At 43.2% G+C, this 27,134-nt stretch overlaps 2 protein-coding genes and 1 long non-coding RNA gene across 4 annotated transcripts in view; 2 read left to right on the forward strand and 1 right to left on the reverse strand.

Annotated features, from left to right (window-relative positions):
* Positions 1-3,899, forward strand: part of SLC41A2 (solute carrier family 41 member 2) — a 98,904-nt gene extending 95,005 nt beyond the window's left edge. Inside the window, exon 11 of the mRNA XM_006272980.4 lies at positions 1,723-3,899. Coding sequence (XP_006273042.1) covers positions 1,723-1,908 — 186 coding nt within the window. The 3' untranslated portion in view covers positions 1,909-3,899. The remainder of the gene's footprint in view (positions 1-1,722) is intronic.
* Positions 1-16,607, reverse strand: part of LOC109283610 (uncharacterized) — a 72,027-nt gene extending 55,420 nt beyond the window's left edge. The window contains exons 1-3 of one of the 2 annotated variants that reach the window (XR_009461743.1): positions 16,329-16,599; positions 13,721-13,806; positions 10,620-12,508 (exon numbers count right to left, since the gene is read on the reverse strand). This is a non-coding gene — a long non-coding RNA (uncharacterized LOC109283610). Of the gene's footprint in view, positions 1-10,619; positions 12,509-13,720; positions 13,807-16,328 lie in introns of those variants that run through there. The other variant, XR_009461744.1, reaches the window with a different exon arrangement.
* Positions 7,509-27,134, forward strand: part of LOC132250144 (uncharacterized) — a 76,032-nt gene continuing 56,406 nt past the window's right edge. Inside the window, exon 1 of the mRNA XM_059726436.1 lies at positions 7,509-8,678. The gene's annotated coding sequence lies outside the window, so the exon portion shown is untranslated. The remainder of the gene's footprint in view (positions 8,679-27,134) is intronic.

The raw sequence follows: 27,134 nt of genomic DNA on the forward strand, positions 1-27,134 counted from the left end.
CTTTGAACTGGATTAATGATCAGTACATATTAAGATTGCCTCTTTTAGGTGTTAACTCATTTGCAGATATGAGTGACATTTTTTAACATAATGTTTGGGATAAAATAATTCAAACCTGGTGTAAGAGTACAGCTTTCCTAGAACCCACAAAATTGAACCCAATTACACCAGGGTTAAAATTGGTACTTCATACCACATACATTCATTCTTCTTGTTTCTTTGTATCTGGATGACAATGCCCTTGATCTAACATGCTGATTCTCAACCAGGGTGCTGTGGTGTGCAAACACGAGTCACAAGATAAGCCCAGAGATTTCACCACAGCTGGAGGTCACAGCATTAAGCGCATTATGATCTGTCATGGTCTTTCTGAGTTCTTCTCAGCAGAAAAATTACTCTATCATTATTCTGTAGTAAAAAAAAAACCCAGTGAAAACTGAAATCTGGCATTTTCCATGGCATGCCTTGAGTTTAAAAAGGTTGAGAACCATGGATCTGACCAATGCTCTTGAATTTCACATTAGATCTAGATTTATATAGCAGTTCTGCCTTCAGCCCAGCCTTGCCATTTGCTCTCTAAATGTCAGGCCAGCATCCATTGTAGCATTCAGTAATTTTATCATTAACCAGCTCTCCAACGTTTGGTTTTCAGTGTTTCTCAAAATTTTTTATTGAAAATATTGTTGCACTGTAGGACAAACTGTTAGGATGTTAAGAAAAAAGGACAGAAACTGGGAACATTTTTGATTACTAACACCAATGAGACAATTGTGACTTTGCAGTTCTCTTTCCTTCTAGAATGTCATTTTGAACTTCTGGAAATAGGAGTTTTTGGGCATCTTGTACCCCATGCTAGCACCCTTTAATAACCACTGACCATGCCATCTCAACATACCCTTAGCCATTGTTGTCAGCTCTAATGATATAAATGGTGTAACTTTAACATGCTGAATATTCAAAACCCCTACTACAGTTCAGTGAGCTTATCACATGCTCAGCGCTTCTTAAGTCATGTCTGTAAGTGTGATATTTATGTTGTAAGGATCAACAGTACATAGCTTCACACAGCAGTGCAGGGATGCAGCTGGGCACCTGGGGCAAAGTAGAAGCAGAAATTTGCAGCTGCCGCAGCAATCACAAACATAATGACAGCCAACAGTAGCCATTTCTTTTTCACCACCTACCAAGTCAGCGCCTGGGGCAGTCGCCCCTATTGCCCTTCCCCCAGTTGCGCCACTGGTTTCACATCCACATTGAGCTGACTTGGGTTGAAGACCATAAGAACAAAGTTAAGCCAATTCCAAGTGCTTCTTTCACTGGACAGGAGTTAGATCAGTGTTGCGCACTTCTGAAAATACCACATATGTTATAAAAAACCTAGAATGCAGTTCCATACAATAAGTGTACATGCATTTTTAATTAGACTTCATCAAACAAAACATTGGTGAATTAGTGACATTACCACCAATGGCCAACTTTTTGTGATACTTCAGCTGATTTTTTCTCTCTGTCCCTCTCTCTCTCTCTGTACCTTCCTTTTTCCATCAGGAATTAATCTATTTATGGACATATTACTTTTTGAAAAATGTATATTCCATAGTGTTAAGTACTATTATACGTAATTCTGTTGGCTCTTATTCTTTATTTAGTATACTTTAATAATACAAAATATATTGTATCTAATATCCTTTAATAATTTTAATCTTTAATGTTATATCACAGGTATTCACCCTGTTATGGATTGCTGACTGGATGGTGCACCATTTCTGGAAAAAAGGAAAAGATCCCGACAGTTTTTCCATTCCTTACCTTACTGCGTTGGGAGATCTACTCGGAACAGCCTTATTAGCCATAAGTTTTCACTTCCTATGGCAAATTGGTGATAAGGATGGGGATGTTGGAGATTAATTATACATATGGACATGCTAATTTTCCTACCAGATTGGGAGGAAAAATAGGAGATAACTGTTTACCATTCCACTTCAGTGAATGCCACCACAATTGGTCCGTTTAATATGAGTATTTTAAGTCAGTACAGATATTAAATGGCCTTAAATGATGAGATTTTGGGGTCTGTTTTGTCTTGTGTTTTTTTTAAACTACTAAGAGGAACAAGAATCAGAAAGGTACTTCAGATTTTCACACCAAAAGTGCTGCTAGTTGAAAACATATAACCAGATAAAAAGACATGGCAAACAATCTTCTGCCAATTTTTTTTTATTAAGAGAACACCTTTAAAAAAAGAAAAGAAAAAAATAATTCATTTCATATAATGTAAAGTAGAACTTCTTTGATTGCCCACTTACTAATGAAGGGGATCAACAGCAGGTCAGTGGCTTGGCCTGTCTTTCTCCCCTCATAAATTGGGTACATATTTCAAATCACAATCCAAAGAAGTTCACTGATCCAAAATCATTCACAGACACAGATACCACCTGATGATATGTTCCTAACTGCTATTTTTAGAGTGAATTTCTCCAGTTGCTGCAAGCTGTACATGAGGAATAATGATTTTTGTTGATTATTCAACATTGGCCCTGATCCTGAAATGGGTAGTCACATGCTTAGATGATTTCATGTACATCAATGGGATGACTTGCATATTTCATATTAAACACGTATGAAAATGTTTGCAAGATTGGGCCATTCTCAGTTTCTTTTGGCCACGTAACTTATTAGCCTAAACACATAACCAAAAACAAATAGCATGATATGGACCTGATCTGTATTACTGGATATAAGATAGAAAAACAAAGTTTCTTTTTGGCTGAAAAATGTGTTTGCATTTGTCAATGGAAAAGAAGTTTCTAATATCGATATTATTGATAGTGTCTTGACATTGACATTTGATATACTTTAGGGTTGTCAATACTTCCATTAAAATAATCTACTTATATAGGTTAATTCAGTTTAAAGTATTTGCCTGAATTGAAACTTGGAGGTTTATGAGATTATGTTGCATCTCAATTTTTTTAAGTGATATGAATTTTTTAAAATTACATAAAATCTTTTAAAAATATGGGGCCAGATTTTGTCATCTGCTTTTAAGCAAAAGTCTCTGTTGTTGTCATTTGATATTTCTGCTTAAAAACTCTTGGCATAATATGTCCCAGAGAAAGAGAAATTACTGGGCGGAATTATTTTTTAAATATTTGCATTCCTCATTATTTGAAATATTAAGTTTGTCAAGTGATTACTCTAATTGGTACATTGAAATGTACATGCATTAAACTGGGTAAATACTTATGTAAAAAACTGACTATAGTTCAGGGACAGAACTGATTCTGTCACTTAAAGTGCACATCGTAAATACACAATTCTACAAAAAAATCTGGTTAATTATAAAACATGCTCTAGCTAAACATTTTAAAATTGGAGACCTAAAATTAGTCACCTAAATTCAATAGCCCTGCCCTGACAACATTTATTGTAGAGGATGTTCTGCATATGAGTTTTCCCATTGATAGTAATGGGACTACTCAAATGTATGAACTTATGCATATAAATAAGTGTTTATAGGGTTGGGCTTTAAGTTTCTTAAAAGCAGTCAGCCTTTTTAGAAGCACTTGCATGTTCATGGAAATTCAGGGTGTTTGCAATTTTGAAGATTAAGTTAGTGACTCTGATGCCTAAAAATGCATTTAGGTGCCTGTCTTTTGACATCCTTGTTTTTAAAAAAAAAAATTACGTAAGTTTTTCCTTAAAATTATGAATATCTACTTGATTGGAAAAGATCATACATATTGTTGTGTCTTCTAATTATGTGAAATAAAGATGAAATATTACTTTGACTTTAGGTGACTTAGCTTTTGTTAGTTTATATTAATGTTATTTAAAATAGTTTCTTGTATGCAATATGTTGGAAACATTCGTATTAAATTGCTAACATATGAGCTTAACTCAGCTTTTGCTTTAATATTTTAAAATAGACTGTTCTTATTCTAGGACCTAGATCTAGAAACAATTACAATATTTGATCCAAGTAGAACTAAATGGTCATGGCAAACTTTTTTATTTTGGGGGATTACTGAATTTCAAAGTGTTTTTTTAAATAAAGTAACAGAAAAACTCTTTAATTTAAAAACAATTTTCAATTTTATTGACAGACTTGAGTAACCCATGCTTATGTCATGCATGTTTGTATTGTGGCCTTTATTATTTGTTCGTGGTCAGTTCAGCTAAAAATGTTCAGTGCTTACTTCCCTTCACTTCCCTTCAAAGCACATGTAGAGAAGATGAAAGGGAAAGCCAGTGCCCACAACAACATACTTCAAAAGTTGGTCACCTCAAAGTGGGGAGCTAACCGAGCTACATTATGAACCACTGCTATCGCCTTGTGTTACTCCACTGCAGACTATGCATGTCCAGTACGAGAACAATCAGCTTATGCCAAGAGACTAGACCCAGTTCTAAACAACAGATGTCATGAAACAACAGGATGTCTAAAGCCAACACCAAAGGATAGCCTGTACTTACTGACTGACATTGTACCACCTGATAGCAGAAGAAAGGTTGCAAGTCAAAAAGAAAGATCATGGCAGATGGAAGACCTCAGGCATCCATTCTATGGTCACCCAGAAGTAACTAAATAGCTTAAAATGCAAGAGTTTTGTGACTAGGGTTGCACAGTTGGACACGACAGCTGACAGTGCAACTGAGGTTATAGAAGGAAAGATTACATAAAATCAGGTGCTCTGAAATGGACCTGGGACCCCAGGAGGACCTCCCAAGAAGGGCAATCAAGATTAGCCAACATGGCAATACCTGAATCACCTGCACATGCGAACTGGAAAATCAAAAACAAACGTGATCAAATGGGGCTACTCTAATTAGATGAATACATGTGAATGCAGTGAAGTGCAGACTATGGAGTACATGCTTGTTTGCCGACTCCTTGGTGAGGAGGATCTTGCTACAGCAACAGAAAGAGCCATGGCTTGTGCATGATTCTGGAAAAACATTTAGTTTATGACAAGGACACGAAAAGTGCTTTCCAGATAAACAAGAAGTTGTGATCTCTGCCCAGTAGAGCCCACAATCTACAGAGAAAGACAAGACAGGTGGGCAAATAACTGGATCTCAGGGATGGGGAGGAAGCAGTACATAGGATGTATTCCGTACGTGGAATTTGGAAAATGTAGCTATGGAAGCAGAGATTAAAGAGAACTTGAAGGAGAACAGAAGTGTGAAGGAAATCTGAGAAAGACAGGAAAACTGTCTATACTGAGCAGAGAGGCTAGAGCTAATTGTAAAGGTTAAAAAAATCAGTATCTCTGGGGAGCAGAAGGTCTGTTTCAGGAATTTATGAGCTGATGCAGAGAGCAATGAAGACTTCACAGCTTCAATGAGATAGCGAACACAGAGAAAAGACATGGGGAATCTAAGGTGGAACTCAATACAGTGCTTACAGACGAGGAAGTCAGAGAGAATAGAGCGGGTAGAAGAGGAAATGGAGATGCAGGGAAGTGTGAATAAACATTTAGGGACAAGGAATAGAGAATAAGAACTTTAGAGAGAGCGACTCAACGGAAAATGAAGGGTGTGACTTGAGGGGTAGTTGAAGAGAGAAAATTAGTAAAGAGAATTGAGAGTTTAGGAAAGAGATATACAAGGGTTGAGAAAGAAGAAAGGCAATGAAAGTGGGGAAGTTATATGGTTGTGTAGGCTTTTATTCTCTCAGCTTTACAGGAAAATTACCGCTCAGTATGCAGGCAGCATAAAAGGAGGCACTAGGAGTTTTCAGGATCCGCAGGATCTTTCATTAATTTACAGTGATTTCCACTTCCCTTGCAAGACAGTGTCTTCCTGGGGCTGGACTCTACAGGCACATCCAGACAAGCATGGTCGTGTGGTATGTGACACTGCAAACACGTTTGCAGCACCAGATGCCACACAGTCCAGAGTTCTCTGTGCTGCAAGGACATGCTGCCTGACCAGGTGCTGCTCTGGGTTTTTTTTCCCCATTTTTTTTTTTTACCCCAGGGTGAAAAAAAAAACCAACATGGAAAAAAAACCCTGAAGCAGCACACCCGTGGGCAGCACACGCTGCTAAAAAGCAGAGTTGGGCAGCTCCAAACTATGCTGCAGCTGCTGGCCAGGCTCTGCCCAGCAGGATCTCCATGGCTGCAGTTCTGGGCAGCCTCCAGGACCCTAGGTAAGGCTGCTGGGGTCAGCACAGTGTGACACAGGGCAACTTGCTGCACGCCAAAGCGTGTGTGGCACAGGCATTCCCCAGGGACAAGAAGCAGTGGTGCAAGGTGCAGCACTGCTCCTTGTCCCCAGGGAACCAAACATCCACGCACATCTGGACGTACCCTACAACTCCATCCCAGCTGGAAGCAGAATATGCCCCTTCACAATCCCATATTGTGCTTCAAGGAGACACAAGCTGACACTGAGCAGTCTGGGTCAGCCAATCAGGCCACTCTGTGCACCACTGTCATTTGTTGCCAGGCAGATTGAGCCCGCAGAGCATGCTAAGATTAATGCACAAGGTTTCCTGGTTGTGCAGCAATAGCATTGCAAGTTCTCTGTCCTTCAGAGACTCCTTATTTGATTGTCTGCTCAGACTTCTTCAGGTAAGTTTTTCTACCAGGAGAACAAATCCAAGATAATTCTCCTAGGTCATTTGAACGTGTGCACGCATATTAACAATTGTAGTATCTTCCTATATTATTTTAACCACAGCCCAATAACGAACACCTCTTTTGTTAAAGATTTGGATAAAAATACAAAAAGATCCTGGCAGGGGCAATGTAACAAAGTCCTCTCCTTCTCATAAGCTAGTAACATAGGACTGAAAGGTTACCTCCTGATGGGTCATCATGTCCAGTCTACAGAGTGCTGGAAGGCAGCCATATCATATAAGTCCACTCATAAACTAATCAGGCTCTATCTATCTAAAAATAGTTTGGGAGGGGCGGGGAGGGGTTTACTTCCTCTCTCTCTTTTTTTGGAGGACTGTTCCAGCACTTGATTACTCTGGTGATTAGTAAACTTCTTCTTTCTGCCCTGTATTTATTTGTACATGCTTGTTCTTATGCCAACATTGTCCTTTAACTTAAATAGTTCTTTTCCCTTCCTGTTATTTACCCCATCACTGTCCTTGACGTTCAGTCATATCACTTAACTCATATGTTTCTCTCTTCCCTTTTCTCTAACTCTTGACTCTTGGCTTGCAAACAACATTTCCCTATCATCCTGTGTACCGCTTCTTTTTCCTCCTGCATTCTTCTGGCCACTGTTTTGCTCTTGGTAGATCCTGCGAGGCTTTCTGGGTTGGTAGGAGAAAAGTGTTGCTACTAGGCCATAGAAAAACAACATCAAGCCATTTTATATGTGAGGAGAGGTACTTATTACTCGGGGGGGGGGGGGAACCACATGTCTACCATGCATATTAGTGCTACGTAATAAACTCCAGTGCTTATCACACTGCAGGTTATTGTTTCCGGGACCTGCATCTACACCGGTGCTTAAGACTGCAGCATATTGAGCCAGGGTGCACAGTCCTGACTGGCAGGGGCCCTCCTGCCAGCTGGCGGCTGCTCTTACTTGGCTCAATGTGCTGCAGAGGAGCTGGCTAGAGCACAAGGGTGCTCCAGTGTGGGGCTAGCTGGCAGGCAGCCCCCACACTGACACATCCGCATGCCCTAGCCAGCTGTGTCAGCATCTACACGTATGCTGCTGCAGAGTAAAAAGCTCCTCAGCAGGATAGTACTTGGATTTACAAGTACTACCCTGCTGCAAAGTGTATTAGTTTACTCCAACCTAATAGCCCTGCCTGTAGAGGCACTGAGATGTTTCCTGTGAAGCTAATTAGTCTACTGTGCAGTAAATGTCTTATGTAGATGCACCTGGGAACAGGTATTAGCTGAATGATTACAGGGAACAGGTACGGGCTGTTTCCTCTGTCTACTCCAGTACAGGTACAGTGGAGCTCAATGTCACTTTAAATCTGAATGAAACCTGCTTTAGGTTACAGAAGTTTAACTCCCACTTAGAAGGCAATAGAGAGCAAGCAGATAAAACAGTTACAATGGATCAGCTATGAAGTGCTATAATTTTGAAGTGCTTTAACTCTTTGTCTGCATCCTGGGTTTGACAATCTCATGGTTGACCACAGAATCCTAGAGAACCCTCAGTATTATACTAAGCCAAAATAGCATGTAGCCTTAAAAGAAAACTCTCTTATTTTTCACACCTCAGTTGATTTTTGCAAAGGGAAACATTAAAAAAAGGGAAAATCTTTTCATACTGCTTTCCTGCAGGCTTTGCACATAATCAGATTTTTAAGCAACTGAAAGAAAACAGCACATTACACAGCCATGCATCATTCTCAGGCTGTTTAACCAATACAATCAAATTAAAATGAGAAAATGTTTGTCTGGTCTATATATGCTTTTTTGCTTTGGTTTTGTTTAATTTAAAGGAGCCTTCTGATCCAGTGATCAGGTTCTCAGGATCTGCTTGTTTCTGTTGACTGTCAGCGCAGCTGCCCTTTGTCAGCCTAATCAGGCCAGGCTAGGGAAACACAGCTGTTTCCTTAATGACTCCTGGGGGTCACACCTTTGCTCAAGTTTCAAGGATTGCTATTGATAAAATGGAGGAGGGATAGATACACTGTCTTGTATCGAGTATCTCTTGGAGTTTTGTAGAATATGAACCTTCTGATCATGTTGGTAAGTAAAGAGAAAATATTTGGTTTGAAAAAACTACAACTGAATACTTTCTGAAAGTAAGTTATTATTGAGGTTTCCGCTTTTACATGTTTCTCAGTGATTTAATTAATATGCTTTACCTTACAGTGCTAGTATTCATTTTGGAAACATATAGGCATGACCATTTCATGCTTTCCTGTCTTGTTGTTTGAGATGGATTTGTAGCTTTAACTTGACTAGAACAACAACTTCCCTTTGTCAGCCTGATTATGGGCTTGTTTTTTCTTATTTGTGATATCTGATTTGGTCATATCTGTTTCTGTCCTATACTGCTGCTTTTTCTATACTACTGTAGTACTATTTCTATATATTTTGAGTTAAGTGTATTAACAGCTTGAAGATCTCTTTATTGGTTTGCTGTAGATGTATTCATTTGTTTCTACTTTGAAAAGTGTTTAGTTGAATTGCCAGTAATAAAATATAGGACCCTCTCTGCTTCCCACAAGAAGAGCTTTCAGGATCAAAGCCTGGTTTCAACAGTTTGAGAGAGATGTGGAACTGTTTTTAATCCTCATGGTGGGATCTAGAGCTAACTGTCTTACATTGTGGTAGGTATCTGGTAATCTTATGTTTCAGGGTTTTACTGATCACCTGAACAAGCCAGAAAAGAATATTTTCTTTTCATAAATGCCACGGGCTTCTGAGGGGGATACCATTATCTCTCCTTCTTTTACCCATGGCATGTGGAAGGGTTTTCTTAGTGCATCTGGTTTTCTGCCTTGTGATTGTATGTGAAGATTTGAATCTTCTGGAGAAAGTGGTTGTCTGCAGATGGAGAAGACTGGAGGTCACTTCAGCCCTGTGTTCCTAAACGCAGCACCAGCTTACCTGCATGTAAGCATATCTGAAAATGTATGTCTGCATATGCATGTATGAGAACTTTGAAACTGATTTTTTTTAATTCCTTGTTATAAGGAAAATGCTATGAAAACTGAGCATGCCACTTGAAACAGGTAGAAAAGGGATCTGTTTTAGAACTACAGCAAGAAGGACAGTATTTTCTAATAACATGTTAGTAATAGAAGCTCACCAGGGCTGTTTAGCTGCACTGGTGTTCTGACAGTGATGTCTTTTTACCAGCTTGCTCTCCAAGTACTATTTTGAGTAGCAGCTATTCATACACATTCAGAAAGTTATATCTCAACTGCCTATGCTTACAGCAGGGAGGGAGGGCTAGGGAGACTATTTAAAATCAGGAATTGCTGTGTTTGAGCACTAGGAGTTCTTTCCAGTGCTTGTCAAGACCAAGCCATCCTTCTAGTTCAGTGGGAGTCAGGCTCCAATACCACTCTGCACAGATATTCCAGAAACTAAGATCTGCCAAATCAATGACCCAGTTAACTGCAGTTGTAAGAGAGCATACATGTCCTAGATGTACAGTGGTGTCAAATTTGGATGTCTTGCAAGGTACAGAGATATTCTGTGCAAGAGTACAAAGGCTCTTAATATCGGGTCATTGGACACCAAGGCTGTAAGCGTGACACTTGAGTGGATAGAGTTCAGATGCTCTGCAACAGGTGTGTTAACTTCTACTTCAAGCTCAGTTGGAGGCAGCCACTGTACTTTTGATTCACACATATGAAAATATTTCCAGTTCTAGAGAAGTCCCAGACATCACATGTGTTAACATCCAGAGAACAGCCCTGAAACTTGCAGCATCTTCATAACAGGAGTTAACCTTTTAGGTGTGCCCACTTTAGGTCCATGCTGTGACTTCAGATGATCTGAAGGTGTAAAAGTTCATTTTATTTACACCTAATCATGAGGCAGTGTGTTCTAGTGGTGAGGGCTTTGAATGGGGAAATGCGAGGCCTAGGTTGTATTACTGACCTCTGTGACCACAGGAAACAGAATCCTGTCATGTCTCTGCTGTAGTTTTCTCCTCTTTCACTCTGGATGGATTGTTTTTCACTACATCTACCTAGAGTGCCTAGTTCATTGAGGCCTTTGGGTGCTACAGTACAACTAATAGTCTGAATGGGAAATCTGTTCTGGAACAGAGGGTAGCAAGGTCTTAGAAATAAGCGTGTAAAACCTGTAGGCCGCTAGTATAGCGTGAAGGAACACTTCCACTTGGGATGATTCAAGGTAGTCACTGTCCGGTTGTGTGTTAAAAATTATCTTTCTTTTAAGCACCTTCCACAGAAAGCAGAATCACAGGTCTCTTAAAAAACAAATGCATACAATCACTTTTAAGAAACCAGCATGCCAAGTAGCATCAGCACCTGTGCTCTCACAGTATCCAGTCTGTATACTATGTCTGTGAGAGTAAAGGGTAGGGGTAGAGCCAACCGGATTAAAGTGAAGTATTGCTGATTTTTTTAGATCATTAATAAGAGACAAATAAGGGCCTGCATGAAGCCTGTATAAGCAGGCTATGGACAGAGGAAATAAAATTCTGCACCCTACTCATTGGCTCTATAGCAGCCTGGACAGGGTTCCTTCACCTTCCTGCACGATGATCCTGGGGAGCTCTCCCCTCTGCACACAGTTACCCCCATGCAAAAGCTACACAGGGGATGTGCTCTGCCATGCACAAAAAGAGCTGCCCTTCTGCTTGGTTGACCATCCTGCACCTAGATTTGTTACCCAATGTAATGAAGGGATTCACCTGCATTTGGGACTGCCCATGTTCTCATGCACAGAAACTGAAAGGGATTTTAAGTGTACCTCAGCATGCAACAGATGTAATGTAGCTGTTTGGTATTGCAACTTTATTTAAAATATTTATTAAGACTTGTAAATGTTTTAAAAAACATTTCAACTAGGAGCTTACTACATTACATGACAATGAATACATAGCTTAGGGATATATACGTTCTTCTGGACTGTAGCAGTAAGAGAAGCAGAGCTGGGAAATTCTGGCATTTATACATTGAATGGGATAAGGGGATTCTGGGATTTATACATTGAAGGGTCTAACTCAGCCATGCTCAACCTTTTTGTCTAGCAAGCTGGATGGGCAGTACCCAGTCCCTGCGTGGGCTGGTGGACCCAATCCAGAACCCAGAATAAGTGTGGCAGAACCCAATCCAGGCATGTGGGGAAAAGGGGGTTTGTCCAACCCCAACTTGGTCCTGCATGGGGGGAGGGAGCATGACCCAGCCCTGATCCAGCTATGCAGGGGTGGGGGAGGGGGCATAGTATGGCTCAGGCATGTTGGGAGGGAGAGAAAGGGGTATAGGGGCCACCCCCAAATCAGCTGGGGGGGAGGGGGGGGGCACTGACTGGCCCAATCCAGCCACATGGAGGGAATGGGGCATGGCCTGACTCCAACCCATTGAGAGGGGCTTTGGATTTTGGCAGCAGGGAAGGGTGATGGTATTAACAGCTACTGCTCCCCTACAGCCACATTTCCCAGCCCTTGGGGAGGCCCATAAGCTGGATTCCAAGGCTGCACAGGCCTCATGCCCTGCAGGCCAGAGGTTGAGCACCCCTGGTCTAATGCAGAAAGATGCCTGCCAACAGTGCGAATTAATTTTGTACAAGTTGCACTTCTAGCAATTACTCCATTACTTACGCAGGTGATTGGCCATTATTAATGGAGATCAATTTTAACAGTAATAAATCAAACAAACAGTCTAAATCAGTGATTTGTTCAACCTAGGTACCACAGCACCCTGAGGTGCCTTGAGATGCTTTTAAGGGTGCTCTGGGGTGCTACAGATTAGCAGTATTATATATGCAAGCGTTATTCACAAGGTAAACCCAGACATTTCATATAGGAAGTATTCTGAGCTGTTTTGGTCTTCCTGAGTCCTTTGCCACAGAAGTATTGCTCCATTATTTTTCTATAGTCAAAGAAAAAGGTGAAAATGAAAAGCTGGGCATTGTCCAAGGAATGCCCTGAATCTAAAAAAAAAAGAACGGTTGAGAACCACTGCTCTAAATTTATCTTACACCAGGATAAACTCCAGAACTGTGGCTTTAGGAATAAACTAGATTCTTGCCTTATTTGGGGGGAGGGAGAGGTGGTTACCTGCTTTTTCCATTGACATCACCACTTATAAAAACCAGGCCAGGGTTGCCTGAAGCACTTCAAGTTGGTCTCAGTCAAAACACAGATTTGATCAAGGAGGACCAAATGCCAAGGTCCCTAATTAGAACTCCATCCTTATCTACGCAGCGTTATCCCCACACAAAGGAGAAGTTTCTGAATTCCCCTTCTCTGTCTTCTGCTGGGAAGGCAAGATTTTTAGCCTAGTGAATGAGACTACAGACCCCAACTCTTAATCTACAGGTTTTTTGTGACCCATTGGACCAATTGTCCCAGTCTCCACAGCTGCTGAATAACATGGGTCCGTCTCTCCTACCCATTCCTCAGAATGAGGAGGAGAAATTACAGGTATATGGGACTACGCTTCAACCTTTGCTTAGAGAGTTTACCCCTGTGAATAAAAGTTTGACAGGGGTACAAAGTCCCCATGTGTTTTTTATGTGCAGATACTGATACCTGGAGTAAGATACTCATTTGTGGGGGAATGTCCAGGACCAGCTCCCCAGCAGACCGGTTTGGACACATTTTGATTCCCTGTTGGTGGGTGAGGGAGACACCACAGCCTTGACTCCTTATTCAAAAAAAACTTACTCTGAGTTTTATCCAAGAGTAAGAACTTTAGAATTGGACCTTATTATACTAAGCCAGTCCTGATCTTGCTCTGCTATGCCCACATCTATAGAAGTCATTTGGTAAAATGAATGACTTGCTACAATGCAACTCACAGCCTTTACTTCACAGCTCTGATGTTTTCAGCTTTTGAAAACATGGGAAATGCTGGGAAATACAACTTGCGATTACCACCAGGCCAACAAAATTGCCATCAGATTGCATCCTGAAGTGTTTCCAGTGGTAACTTTGGAGGTTTTGCTATTGTCATGAGGCTGTTAGCTGCGATGCCCTTATTCTTTTCAAATTACAACTTCTGTATGTTCATGTTTTATATAATTCTAACAAAATCATAAGCAAGGCTAGTTTATTAAACAGTTTTAAAGTGGGAATATACCTGATTGAGCTCTTCTTGTAGAAGCCCTGCTACCTGTTAGAGTTGAAACCAATCATCCCTCAACAGCATTAGAAACTTCCACCAACCTGAGAAGAATATAAGATTATTTCAGAATTATAGAGTAATTTTGTTTAATCTTAATCAGGATGTAAAGGAGAGCTTAACAATAATATCTATTCAGTGCTGGACAGTCTTTTCTTAGATGCTGAAAGCTTGCAATTAAAGATATATTTTTTTTTTTGGCAAAAATGTAGTTGATCTAATTAATAAAAGCTACCACCTCTACCATGAGTCCTGTTTGGAAAATCTCAAAGCACTCGGTGTACAGATAAAAATAATTATCCCAATTTTATTAATGGGAAAACCATTAATCTTAGGTTGTTTAGAGCAGTATCCCAGCAAATGGTGGAATAGTAACTGGGGTGAAGTGACAGATTAAAGATCTGGTTTCCCTCCCTCTCCACCAAAGGTGCAGAGGACTGGCCACTCCTAGTAACATAACTCGAGTTATCAGCAGCTCAAACTCAGATATGACTAGGCTATTGTAGAAAAGGTAGACACACAATCAACTCTCCCCCTTCCCTCATCCTTCCCCAACATGTTTTAAAGGAGGACGTAGGCTCTGAGAGCACCCACTGGATCAGACCCTTGGGGGTCTGCAAGTATTCTTCCAGCTAATTTCTGAATCACAGTCAGGCTCAGGTGGAACCGAGGCACCTAAGTTCCTTCTTGGATCCACCCAAAGTATCTTAAGTTGACCCAAAATTAATCAACTTTTCTGAACGTTGTCTGAAGTGACTTGCTCCGTACTGTCAGTGAGGAGGCCGTACAGGCCAGTTAAGTGATGCACTTGAGACATTAACTTACTGGGCTACTGAGCTGCCCTTCGTTGTTCCAAGAAGGAGGACTGCTTACCTAATGAAGAGGTCTTCTCTAACTGCAGCAACCCCCATAATGGGATGGCTGTCTCTGCCCACCATAGCCATAAGGCATGGCTAGAGTCATATAGGTTATTATCTGTATGAGTGGAGACATGTTTGAAAAAGGGAAGGATGTTTTGTGGACTACCAGATCTTGGAGAAGGTAGTGGTGGCTGATACAAGAGCCAAATCAGACTGGAGAAATTAAAATGCATGTACAGTATGGAGGAAAGAAGGAAGAAGCTGCAAAGACTTGAAGGATTTGGTAAGGTCTGGTATAGATGAAGTAATGCATGTTTATTGAAGATCCAAATTGGGATATTGCAAGACTTGTTTGGAGACCTGGACATTTCAAACCCATAGGTTTCTGGAGAACAGAATCCAGGAATTTAAATGTTTTGACCCTTTAATAACATCAGATCATTGCCTGTGCTTGGAGCAGATGTGGTCATAACAGTATGTGAACTGCATTCATCATTGGTAGCTTTCACCAATTTGTGTTGCTGAAAAAGCATGGTTAGGCGATTTCTAGAGTATGCTTCAGAAGTCCTTGCAAGGTTACTGTGGCAAAGTGGGGCTCCCTGCCTAGCCACAGTGCTAGGTTCCCCACTTGTCTTTGAGCATGCCACCCACCCGACTCATCTGCCAAGCCTTGTTCTTAATTAGTTAAGATGTTCATTAAGGTGGGAGGCTGCCCATTCATTCCCCAATGCCAGGGGCGCTATCTGTGGCTCCGTAACATTCCCTGCACTGCAGCCTATGCCTTGCAGATAGCATCCAGCTGTTAGTCTCGCCAGCCCCAAACTGGGCCCCAGAATTCTCCAGTTCAGACCCCTCTAAGTTCCCTCCATTCCAGCAGCATACCCCACCTTCATTCAGGCTGCTTAGGTCCCTGAAACTATTTCCCCTCTCAGGCATGGTCCCCTCCTAGACCTTTGGCCACACAGGCCCTGGCTTTGCCTTCAAGGCCAGTTGGAACCCCAGGCCCCCAGCTCTGGGCATCCCTTGAGGTGGGCCCCTGGCCCTTCTGACCGTTCTGGTCCCAGCCCCAGCATTGACCAGTCAAGGCTGTTCTATATCAGGCCTCTGAGCTTCTAGCCCCATTCTCATTCCTGGGTTCACCTTCAGGCCCTACTAGCGGGTGACCCACCTGGTTGCAGGAGTTGGGGGTAACTTACACCACAACTGGTGTTCCAGGGTCTCTCATTCCCCCCCTGGGGCAGCATGTCATTGTGCTTCCTATATTCTGCTCCCCTTGCTTGGAGCTACCCATCTCTGTCTCCCTCACTTGGGGCTCCACACTACCCCCTCACTTGGGGCCATGGCATTTCCCTCCCCAGTGGGGTCAGGTGGCTGTAGCTGTGCCTGACCCCAGCTACTTTTCCTCAGGGTCTAGCACCCCGCAGGGTGCAGGTGGCTACAGCCATGCCTGGCCCCCACTTTCCCTCCTTGGGGTCTTGCACCCCACAGGGCTCAGGCAGCCACTGCCATGCCTGGCCCCCACTACCTCCAATGTTACCAGACCCAACCGAAGATGAGGGCTAGGGTTAAGGTGCCCCTTACTGCCTTTCACCAGGTGATCACTGGCTTGGCATTTCCTGGGGGCTCCCACCAGGCCACCCACTCCTAGCAGGGTACAGTTTTGGACCCAGACCCTCCTAGCCATCCCCTACAGCTTCATCCCTTACCTCCAGAATGTTCTATGCAGCTAAGTAATGTTACTGCCTGCCCTGCCAGTAGGGAACTGATCTGTTTATATAGGCAGCCAGGGATCTAAAATGGCTGCCACAATCAAGCACCTGCTGGCTGCTTGGCTCAGATCTTAAAGTGGCAGGCACCAACAGTGCCCTGCCACACACCTCCCCCCTTAAAATGGTACCTGGGGGGAGGTTTCCCCTGCTGCTCCTCCAAAGAATATATCTTGTGATGGGGCTCCCAGCATTTTCTTTCAGAGACTTTGGGAGTCTTAATATTTGTCAAAGCTTGATTTCTGTCCTCTCATTTATTCTAATTTAATTTTCCTCTTCCTGAATTTCATTCTGGTGGTTCTATTTCTAATCTTTGGAATACTAATGCCATTTTTTTTTCACTTAAAAATTACAACCTTTTTTTTTTTAATAGATTTTGTGAAGAAGGGAAAATTAGAAACATCTGCTATAAAAATGATACATATTGCACATAAAATCTTATCGCATATACAGCAATAACACTTTTATGGTAAAGAAACAATGTACTTTATATTTTTAATACATGATGGCTAAACTGTTATGGCTTTCTGTCTGACTGAAGGCAGCTGTTTTAATAACTTATGCATAGCTATACCACCTAAAAATGCCAAGTGAGGAGGAAGCTACGTTGTTTTCCTTGACTATTCAAATAGCTCAACCTTTATGTGCTTATTTGCAATTGCAACCTGGCATCCTTATGTGCCCAGGTTGCAATTGTTTTCCTTGGATTTTGCATTCCTCATTAAGAAAAATAGTAAAAATTAAACCAATAGCATCGATGGAGCAAAATGAATAGAAAACTTGTTTAAAAAAACCTGATAAGCTTTAAACCTTGAACTTCCCACATTTGAACTACAAGAGTATCTGTATCTTTTGCTAAGCTACAATGAGTTTTGTTGGTATGTCAATAAAATTCACTCCTTTGTAAAGAGCTAACATGAGGCCTGGGTGTCACTTCAGTCTTCCTTCATGAATGTTTTTACAGCACCTAACACAAGGAGGCCCTGTTGCTAGCTGTGGCTTTTTTAGTTACTAGGGCAATAGGAAGTTAATAACAATGTGGAAGCCCTCTTGCAAGTTAAACACCCATGAATTTCCATTGTACAATTTTCATTTTTAAACCCCAAATACAATGTAGTCTAGTAGATCAGCTCCATGGCTTATTTTATAACCATCGACCTTGAATTTGAATCTGTGCTTGCCAAAAAAGGGGAGCGAAGAGCATTTGTGAGTATTTGGTTACAATTTTTGGTGGGGGTGGTGAGGTTTTTTGTTTTTTCTAATTAAAATTCTGACCTGAGTGAACATTTCAGGAGAATCTAGATAATCTAGGAACATCAGTCCTGTTTTCAAATTAATTTAGGAGCCAAAGTCTCATAGGAATTTAATGGGATCTATGCTCTGAAGTCACTCTCACTTTTGAAAAAATTATTTTGAGGCAAAGGGAATTCAGCACTTCTTTTCTTTCCTAGTTCCTTCCCAATTTAGTTTCAAAATGTATGCTGAGATTTCAAAAAATTCTTGAATATTTCTAGTTGAATAAAAAATGTGCATAGCATTTGTTCTCAAATAGGTCAGTGTCTTTTCAAACCTGATTATTTTTATCAATCAAAACTTATTCTTCATTCAACAATACCGAGCACATTGCTTTGACAATGAAATGTATGAGCATTAGAGTACCTCAACCTGTTTTGACCAAAATAATTATTGAGTATATTTTGTAAAGAAGCGGGGGGTGGGGAAGGAGCATGTAGCCTTGGACAATTATTTTTTTTTATTGCAAAAGTTAAAATGAGGCAAAACTTTTTTTTTTATTTTGTTTTAGGTTACAAATATTTCAATTTTCCACTTCCTACCTGGCACTTAAAAGAAGTTTCACATAGGGGGAGTAGAATTACCAAGTAGCAAAGGGGGAAACAATACCTTAGAATTCTATCTATTAATATAGTCATGCCCTCGAGCAGTGTAGCTAATGAATGGGGTGGGGTATTGGCCTGTGACATGGAGGATCTGGGTTGTCATACTTGTTGTGCCACCAGCCTGATAACTAACCCTGACCAAGTCTCTTCTGTGCCTTGGTCTCCTCCATGTGTAAAATGAGAATAATATAAAGTGCTTTTGAGAACTCCATGTGGCGTAATTTAGAGAGAGAACTGCTGATTTGTACCCTGCTCATCAGTAATGTCTGAGAGGTTGCAAAGCTAATTCAGGAATTATTTGATTAATGTCTGACTCTTTATTTTTGATCCAGAGGTGACTGACTGGCTCTGGTAAGTGGGTCCTCATAGGAATTGGGGAATGTGCTTTGGTTGATCTGTAATGTGTCTGTTTAACTAAGGTCCAAATCCTTCCATCCACCTATGGGAGCAGAAGCTCTTGAATGAAGTAAAATGGCCACAGTTTATGCACCTGCAAGGTTGTGCTCTAGATCCTCCTCACTCCATGGTATTGCTGGGATGAAAGGGAGGGTCTGGCCAGTGGCTCTATGATTATTTAGCTTCACTAATCAAAACTTCTCTTCCTGGGGCAGCAGCTGATGGGCTGCAGCACTGACTGACCTAAGGTTTGAGGAGCAAAATAGGTCATTAACTTTGTACCAGCACTTTGACACAAAGTTGGCTCGCACCCTATAAGGCTGTAAAGGTGTTTAGCCTGGAAGGCATTTTACACACAGGGTGTCTGGACATGTGTTTTACTGCTCAGTAGACTAATTTACTGCACAGTAAAATGTCACTGTCTACATATGCACAGCAATTGTGTCAGTGTAGACTAATTTGCAGTGCCATCAGATAGTCCCGTCAGACACGGGTGCTATCCAACAGCGGAGTAAATTACTGTGCTGAAAGGCACATGTAGGTTGTGACATCGGGATTAGTTTACTTCAGCTGAAATTGCACCGAGTTTATTTAGTCGCATTAATTGCATGTGCATATGCACCCAGTTTGTACTGTGTTAGCAGAAAACTGAGAGACAGCCAGGGACAAATCCCGATTTCTCTGAGCAAAGCTTAATTTACTTGGGCTTGAGAATAGCTCTATAAGAGTTCCAGGGAACAGAATCCTCTTCCTCCACTGTTGCAACACTAACACTGAAAAACGTAGCCCACAAGCTGTGACAGCGGCTGCTCCTCCTACTCGGACACTTTTGATTAGTGGATCCACATGGTGGTCAAGAAGAGTTTCACTAGCTGCCTGTGATATTAATACTTAGATTGCCCTATCCAATTGTAGGTTATATGCTAAGCCAACCTCTGGCCCCTGAGCCAAATGCAGCCCATGGAGCCTTGGAATCCAGCCTGTGGGGATCCTCAAGGGTTGCGAAATTTGGTGGCAGGGGAGCAGTAGCAGTTAATACCACCACCCATCCCTGCTACCAAAATCCCAAGCCCCACTCAGTGGGTTGGAGCCAGGTCATGACCCTCCTCCCGCATGGCCAGATTGGGGCTGGGCCAAGCCTCTTCCCTTGTGCAGCTGGTTCGGTGCCAACCTGTGCCCCCTTTCCCAGCCCCATGGAAGTGGACATGGCCAGCATCCCTCTGCCTGGCCAAGGTGGGTCTGGGCTATGCCCTCTTCCCCACATGGGGCTGAGCCACACCTCCTTGCCTCCCATCTGGCTAAGTTGGGACCATGCCACAGCCCTTTCCTCCTGTGGTGCTGGCCATTCCTCCTCTCCTTGTGGGCCTGATTTGGGGCTGGTCCAGACCCTCTTTCCTCCCTCCTGGTCAGGCTGGGGCTGGGCCATGCCCCCTCCCACTCTGCAAGGGACAGGCTAAGCTCCCTTCCCCAGACAGCTGGATTGGGTTAGGGCTGCCTCGCACCCCTCTACTTGTGGTGCTGCTGGACCTGCCCCCAGCACCAGATTGGGTCTGTGGCACTGCCCACCTAGCCCACTGGACAAAAAGGTTGAGCACCACTGTTGTAAGCAAATCTGTTACTAGCCCAGCTCTTGACTCCGGAGAGGAGAAAAAAAAATACCATATTTTTCTCACATACCCAACATGCACTTCTTTCCAAAAATCAGCTGCTGGAAATTGCGGTGTGCATTATAAGCCAGGAAATATGGCAATAGCAGTTCCTGCATTGTAAGCCTCTGTGCGTGACACTGCCCACGCTCCACTGGAGCAGCACAATTAGCACACTGGGCTCTCTAGCTGCTGCTACTTATTTATTTACCAGTATTTTCCAGGAAAGACCTTCCTCCGTTCTGCCTTTCAAAAGCAAGGTGTGCATCTCATTCCAGAGCTTGGTGTATGTGAGCAAATATGGTAGAAGATCTAGTAAACTGCTATAAACTGAATAATTGACACACAGGTAATCTAGCAGTTGGATACAGGTTGTACTCCATTATGAATAACACTGAACTGGACTATACGTATTTTCCTGGTGTATCTTACCTCATCTGATCTGAAAGAATGTAAACATTTTCCTGCCTTTCATTCCTGTTTCATTCCTACATTCACAAAGATAAATTGCACTTAGTTGAAATTGATAGACACTTAAGGGACTGTGTGGTGGCTTTCTCTGACCTGTATACCGGCAGGACACACAAATAGTTTGTTTTGTAATGTAATCGTTGTCATTCCAAACTGGCAAGAGAGCCTGAGCAGGGTGATTGCTATAGCAGCTAAAATCCAGGTAACAGTTTACTGTTAACTCTGGCCATAATTATTTCGCTTCCCAATTGCAGCTATAGAGGAAATAATCTTATGGTCTTTTGAAAGTGCAGCATAAAAATGACTCCTTTTGTCACACAGCAGCTGTAGACTGCTGTTTTCTACCCCTCTCTTTTTAGTGCAATTTTAAAAGGCACAACTAAAATAAACTAGCCAGGCTGTGTGGGTTGGGAGGACATTCAGCAAGGAAATGAGTTTGAACAGATATTTACGGAATTGCATAAACCTTGTTTGTTTCAAGGTTTCCTAAAGTATTCCTAGTTAGCAGCCTGCAACTGGCCCTACCTGTTAGAATTTTTTGAGTATATAAATCATGGAGAGTTACTAGCTCCTGTCCCCACAGCTCCCTTGGCTGCAACCTGTTAAGAAGATACAGACTCTGTTAGGTGGTACTTTACTACCTTGGCTGGTTTCCATATCCAATAAGCAAAAAGATCTGTTGGGTCTTTCACCTGTTAAAATATTCTTCCCCCTCTGCCCCAACATAATCGCTGAGCCAGAGGGCTACAGAATGAGTTGTTTCAGAATTTGCCTTTTTTTTTGTGCTTGTTTCCTTATTAAAGGGAAGTTTGATGCATGGCCTTACTGCTGCCTGAAGAAACTTCTGGCACTCCTTTCATTGGTTTGTGCCAGAAAGATACGAATGCCAGGCAAAAAGACTCTAATCTCCATGGCAGATCTGACCTGGAGCACAGGTCAGCACTGCAAGCTCCACCTTCTTACCTGTATGATATTAATGCTGAAAGACCACAAGCAACATGTTCCTTCCTAGATGTATACGCTGGACAACTCTGCCCCCAAAAAGATTCAGTATGAATGCACAAGGCAAACAAAGTTCAGGAGAAAGGAAAGGGGTAGTATTTTCTTGCAGATGAGGAACTGAAACCACAGGGGACTGAGATGCTTGTCCAAGGTGACCCAGAAATCCAGAACAGAGCTAGAAACTGAATCAAGACCTCTTCCGCCCCACTTCAGTGCTTTTACACATAAGCTTTTATCATTGTGCCCATAAGCTGGCACAAAACTTGTGTTGGAACTAGTGGTAGTGCCAAATGCAAAGGGGACCGTATATATCCAATAAAGATCTGTACTCCAGGGCTAATACGAGACAGTCAAAAAGCCCAAGGCTGAATTGATTCAATCTTCGCAGGTTAGTCTAAACTCCATAGACTGAACTGAGAAGCAAGTGAACAGACATTTACTTTTGATTCTGGAAATGCAGCCACATGCCTGTAGTGGTTCAGGCCAGAAGCCAGGGGGTGATAGAGTATGCCTCCCTGTTCCACTGAACCAGACAGCTTGGGCCAAGGCTAGCCCACCCACCCACCCTTTGAGAGGGGGCTTGCAGGGAAGGTGCAAGGCATCCTGGGATGCTGGGGAACTGTGAGTTAACCTGAATCTGGAGAGAATCTGGGACAGAAGTTCAATAAACTGATTTAACCTAAATCAGTTGAGTCTGATGTTATATCCATCCAGGTTTATCTTAAACCAGTTTGGGCCATTTTGAAAGCATTTTATGCACACTAAACTTCTGTTGTGTTATAGATTTGAATGGGTTTCTGATCACAAGTACTGGTTTATGTGTAATTTCTGTGCCTAGCCCAGATGAGAGACCGTCAGCAGGGCTCTGAGAAGGTAACTTTTGCCTGGCATTTCATTGTTCTTTACCAGGCAATAACTAAGGGTCTACCCAACTCATGGAGGTAGTCAGACAATTTTGCAGGCAGATCACCAGGCTGACTGCCATTTTCAAAGGCTTATTATGGCTGCTTCCCCCCCCACATTTTCAAGGGCTTATTGTGGCTGCCTCCCCTCCCACCTCCCAATTGGTTGAGGGGCCCTGGTGGCTCCTCTCACCACTGATTGGTAGAGAGGGCTGTCCACCACACAGCCCTGCCCCTCACCACTGACTGGGGAGCCAGCATTTTATTTTTAGTAATTGTTTTTTCCCCCCATGGATTTTGCAGTGACTGCCTGACTTCATAATTTCTGTGAAATCCGCACAATCTTGATTTAAGTAGGTCTGTAGCAATAACAAGATAGAAATTCATGTCTTTTTTTTTTTCTCCCAAAGACATTTTTTAAAAAGAAATGACTGGAGCTGCAATCTCATTGGAAACCTATGAATATTTTTCTTAGTTACAGCAAAATCTCTCTTTTAGCCTCTCAATTTGCATCAGTTCAACTGCTGAGACCAAGTGCTCTGTCTCATGGCAGAGAAAATTGCAATTGGTATTGAAATTAGTACGTTCCTGGCACTAGTGATTGATATTTTTTCCTTCCCACACTACACACGCACACTCATTTCAATGATGTGGTGGGACTGTTCCTGCATTGCTGATTGTTGCAATTATCTTGGGCAAACTCCACAATGCTTTTGTGTTAATCAAGCTCTTAAGGCCTTGTTTTGGTAGGGAAGGAAGGTCAAATAAGTGGCACTTCCTTTAGTCTGGGCACATAAGAATCACAGGTGCTCCCCTGAGTAGGAGGAGACAGAGGACAAATGGACTATTGGAACCTAGGGGCCTAAGGGCAAAGGTGCTGGCGAGTTGGAGAGTAGCAGTTCTCAATCCAGTGGTGATTGGGAATGGAGCCCAGGGCCCACTCAGTTGGGTGGCAAAGCAGCCAGGGGAAGCAGGAGGGAGCCAGGCAGGGGAGATTTTTCCCACATCCTGTTCCCAACCATCATCTTTTAAATCACTACCCCACCATTCAGCTGGGTACTAGAGTAGCAAGGGGAAGCTGGCAGGAGCTGGGAACTGAGTAAGGGGAAATTTCCGAGAGCCTTCTCCCAGCTGCTGGCTTCTAAATTTGCCAGCCCACTGCTCAGCTGAGTGGTGGAGGGGCTGCAACCCAGTTGTGCAGAGGCTTTCTCCAACCCAGCTCCTTGCCCCTCTGGCTTCCTCCTGCCATCTGCCACACCCAGCTGATCCAGAACAGTGCTGTCACAGCAAAATGCTCCCACCTCACTCCACGTTGCTTTTGATCGGAGTAGTACAAGGTGTGGCAGGCTGTAGGGCTGTGCAAAATTTTGCTGGCAGTTTTGTTTCAATGCTGTTTCAACTCATTTCAAGCTCAAAACAGCAACATCGAAATGAAACAGAGAGCTTCAAAACAGCCTCAAAACGAAATGAGGCAAGTTGAAACGTTTTGAAATTTTCGCAACATTTCGAGTTTCAAAGCTCTAGCTGGGCTTGCCTGCAGGGAAACAGAAACTAAAGTAAGGAGAGGGAGGGGGGGATGGGGGGGAAGAAGTGCTCTCATTATTGACAGTGTAGCTGGCCAGTGACTGTCATCCTTTCCTGAGGTCTCTTCCAATCCCTGTGCTCTGGGGGAGGGATGGAAAAACTGCATAAAAGGCAACGTTGTTTGAACTGCCCTTTCTGCCTTGGTGTCAGTTGAGTGAGGGTGCACCTTAACACACGCACAGTGTCACCCACCCATGTCACGAGCTTTGCCTGTCAGCAACTACAGGTGCAGGGCCCCAGAACCCAGACTCCCCCTGCACCGATATCCTCAACAGCTGGCAGGCTTCATGGCCACAGCAGGGCCGAGCAGGCCTGCAGTTTTCACCCCCCGTGCCCCAAGACAGACACAGTTGCACAAGCACCCATGTCACAAGTTTTCCCTGTCAGCAGCTAGAGGTGCAGGGCCCCAGAACCCAGAAGTCCCTACAACTATCTCCTTGAAAGCTGGCAGGCTTCATGGCCTCAGCAGGGGCTAGCATGCCTGCAGTTTTCACCCTGCTGCGCCTTAACACACACAGTGTCACCCATGTCATGAGTTTTGCTTGTCTGCAGCTTGAGGTTCCATTTCCCCAAGCCCCAGCACCGATCTCCTTGAAACTTGGCAGGCTTTGTGCCCTCAGAAGGGGCTACCATTCCTGCAAGTTTAATCCAAATCAGGCCAGAAATGACAAAGTTATAGGATGTTTCATGCTTCCCCATTGCAGCTGATGGGCGAAATGTCAAAACAGCAAAACTGTTTTGATGAAACGAAACGGAATAGCAGTTTCAAATCAAAACAAAATTTGAAACGGAGCACTGTTTGTCGAAACGCAAGTCGAAACAGAATGGTGCCATTTTGCACAGCCTTAGCAGGCTGCTGTAGCCCTGTTACAGGGCTCCTGGAGCCTTGCAGCAGGGGCTGAGTGCCGTCTACCTCTCTCTGAACTCCTCCAGTTTGGCCCAGAGGAATGCAATGAGAGAGGCTATTTTCCTGCAGGGGAAAACTAGGAGGGTTCCTACCACAGGACAATGCCCTTCTCCTTCCAATCAGCTGATTAGTGGGATGTGCGGGGTGTTCTCCTGGGGCAGGAACCCTCCCCACTGTCTGTGGAATGGCTGCTTTTCAGCAGCTGCCACCTGCCACTTGATGGCTTGCTTCCTTCCCCTAAGGGCAAGGGTGGCCTGGGGAGCAGCCCTCTGGTGCCCCTTGGCTTGAGAGCTTGCCTATGAAGCTCTCCATTCATGGAGCTACAGGAACTTCTGCACAGTCCATCTCCCAAGCCACTTTTCTACTGGAAGAAACTTCTTCCAGTAGAAATGAATGTCTGTACGCAGCCTTTCTTGCAGTGTGTGCTGTGTTTCTCTAGGCTGTGAAGCAGCATCTGCATTTTGGCCCAGTAGCTTTATTTTGTTGGAGGTATAAACAAGATCTCCACAGACAAAGGGCCCTCACCAAGTCCCAGTAGAGGCAGTGATGTCTGTGAGGATAACGGGTTATAAAGGGTTCTGAGACTTGTCAGGTAGCAAGGTGCTATATAAATGCACCATGTTTGAGTGAGCCTGCTACTGTAAGCTAAATAAATGGTCCTGAAAAGAGGAAGTAGTACTCTATAATGGAGGTGAATGAGGTACAGAACTCAGCTGATACTTGTTTGCCATAGAGTTCATGAATAGCTTTCACTTGTATGCTGTCCCATGTATTTGGTTTATTTTTCTTACTTATTGTATATTGCATTTATATCTATATGGTGGCATACTACTGCCTGCTGTCTCTGTGTAGAAACCTGGCACTGCTTTCAGTGGAGCAATGTAAAAGCACCAAAGCAAATTCCCCCTTTCATTTGGGTCTACCAGTCCTCTGCATGTCATTCAGCAGCACTGAATGCTGTAGGGGTCATAGCCCAGCACTGAGTCTTCACATTGCCTGTGCTTTTAGCACAACCTGCCCTTGGGTAGATGTTGCCCACCTTTCAGAAGTCAGGCCTTTTGCTGTTTCAGAAGGGACTTGCAGAATAAGCTCAGGAGAGCCAGTTAACTTTGAGCAACTGCAAGAATACTAGAAAGGATGTTAGAGCATTCCTGCAGGTAAAAACTTGACAGATGAAGGCCTAGACCCATGCACTTATACTCTTCATCAGGTTTGTAGAATTGCTCGCATAAACTTACCCAGCCATCTTTTTACTATGTGAACAACCCACCACAGGACAATATTTTTAGGGATGCATGTGCAGTTTTTACCATCTGAAAGACCTACTGCACCATGTTCGTGTGTGATGTTGGCCAGTTGCTGCTTTCCCCTGCAGAAGCAATGGGTGGGAGGAGCCTTGGACCTAAAGTGTTGGCAATGTTGAGGTGGAAGCTGATCACTAGGGACCTACCAAATTTATGGAGGAGGTGGGGTGTGCAGCAGCTCCATTAACTGTTCATGTTCCCCTGCATGCCCTTCCTTTTTTCTATTGATTGGCAGAGGCGCCCCACCATTCCCTCCCGATTGGCAGGGAAGCAAAAACCACAGTTTTAAATGTGGTATAGTTTTTGCCTCCATGCTGGTAGGCAACAAGCATCAGGGCCACCACAGCCCGAGTCAATCGGCGGTGGGAGGCAAAAACAGCACCATATTTAAAACCATATTTTGCCCTTCCTTGCCAGTTGGGAGCAAGCTGCAAGCATGGCCCCTCTACCAATCAGTGGTGGTGGAGGTGTGCTGGGGAACCTGCAAGATTAAAGGAGCTGCAGTGCAGCCCACTTCTGCTGTGAATTGGATAGGTCCCTATTGATCACTATTTGCAGCAGCCTAGAACAACATGTTCCTATGGGTTTTTTTTCCCTTTAAGCCTTCTTGGAACAAAAAGTTGAGCTTTTTAATTG

The sequence above is a fragment of the Alligator mississippiensis genome, chromosome 4, assembly GCF_030867095.1.
Source record: "Alligator mississippiensis isolate rAllMis1 chromosome 4, rAllMis1, whole genome shotgun sequence".
NCBI classification, from domain to species: Eukaryota; Metazoa; Chordata; order Crocodylia; family Alligatoridae; genus Alligator; species Alligator mississippiensis.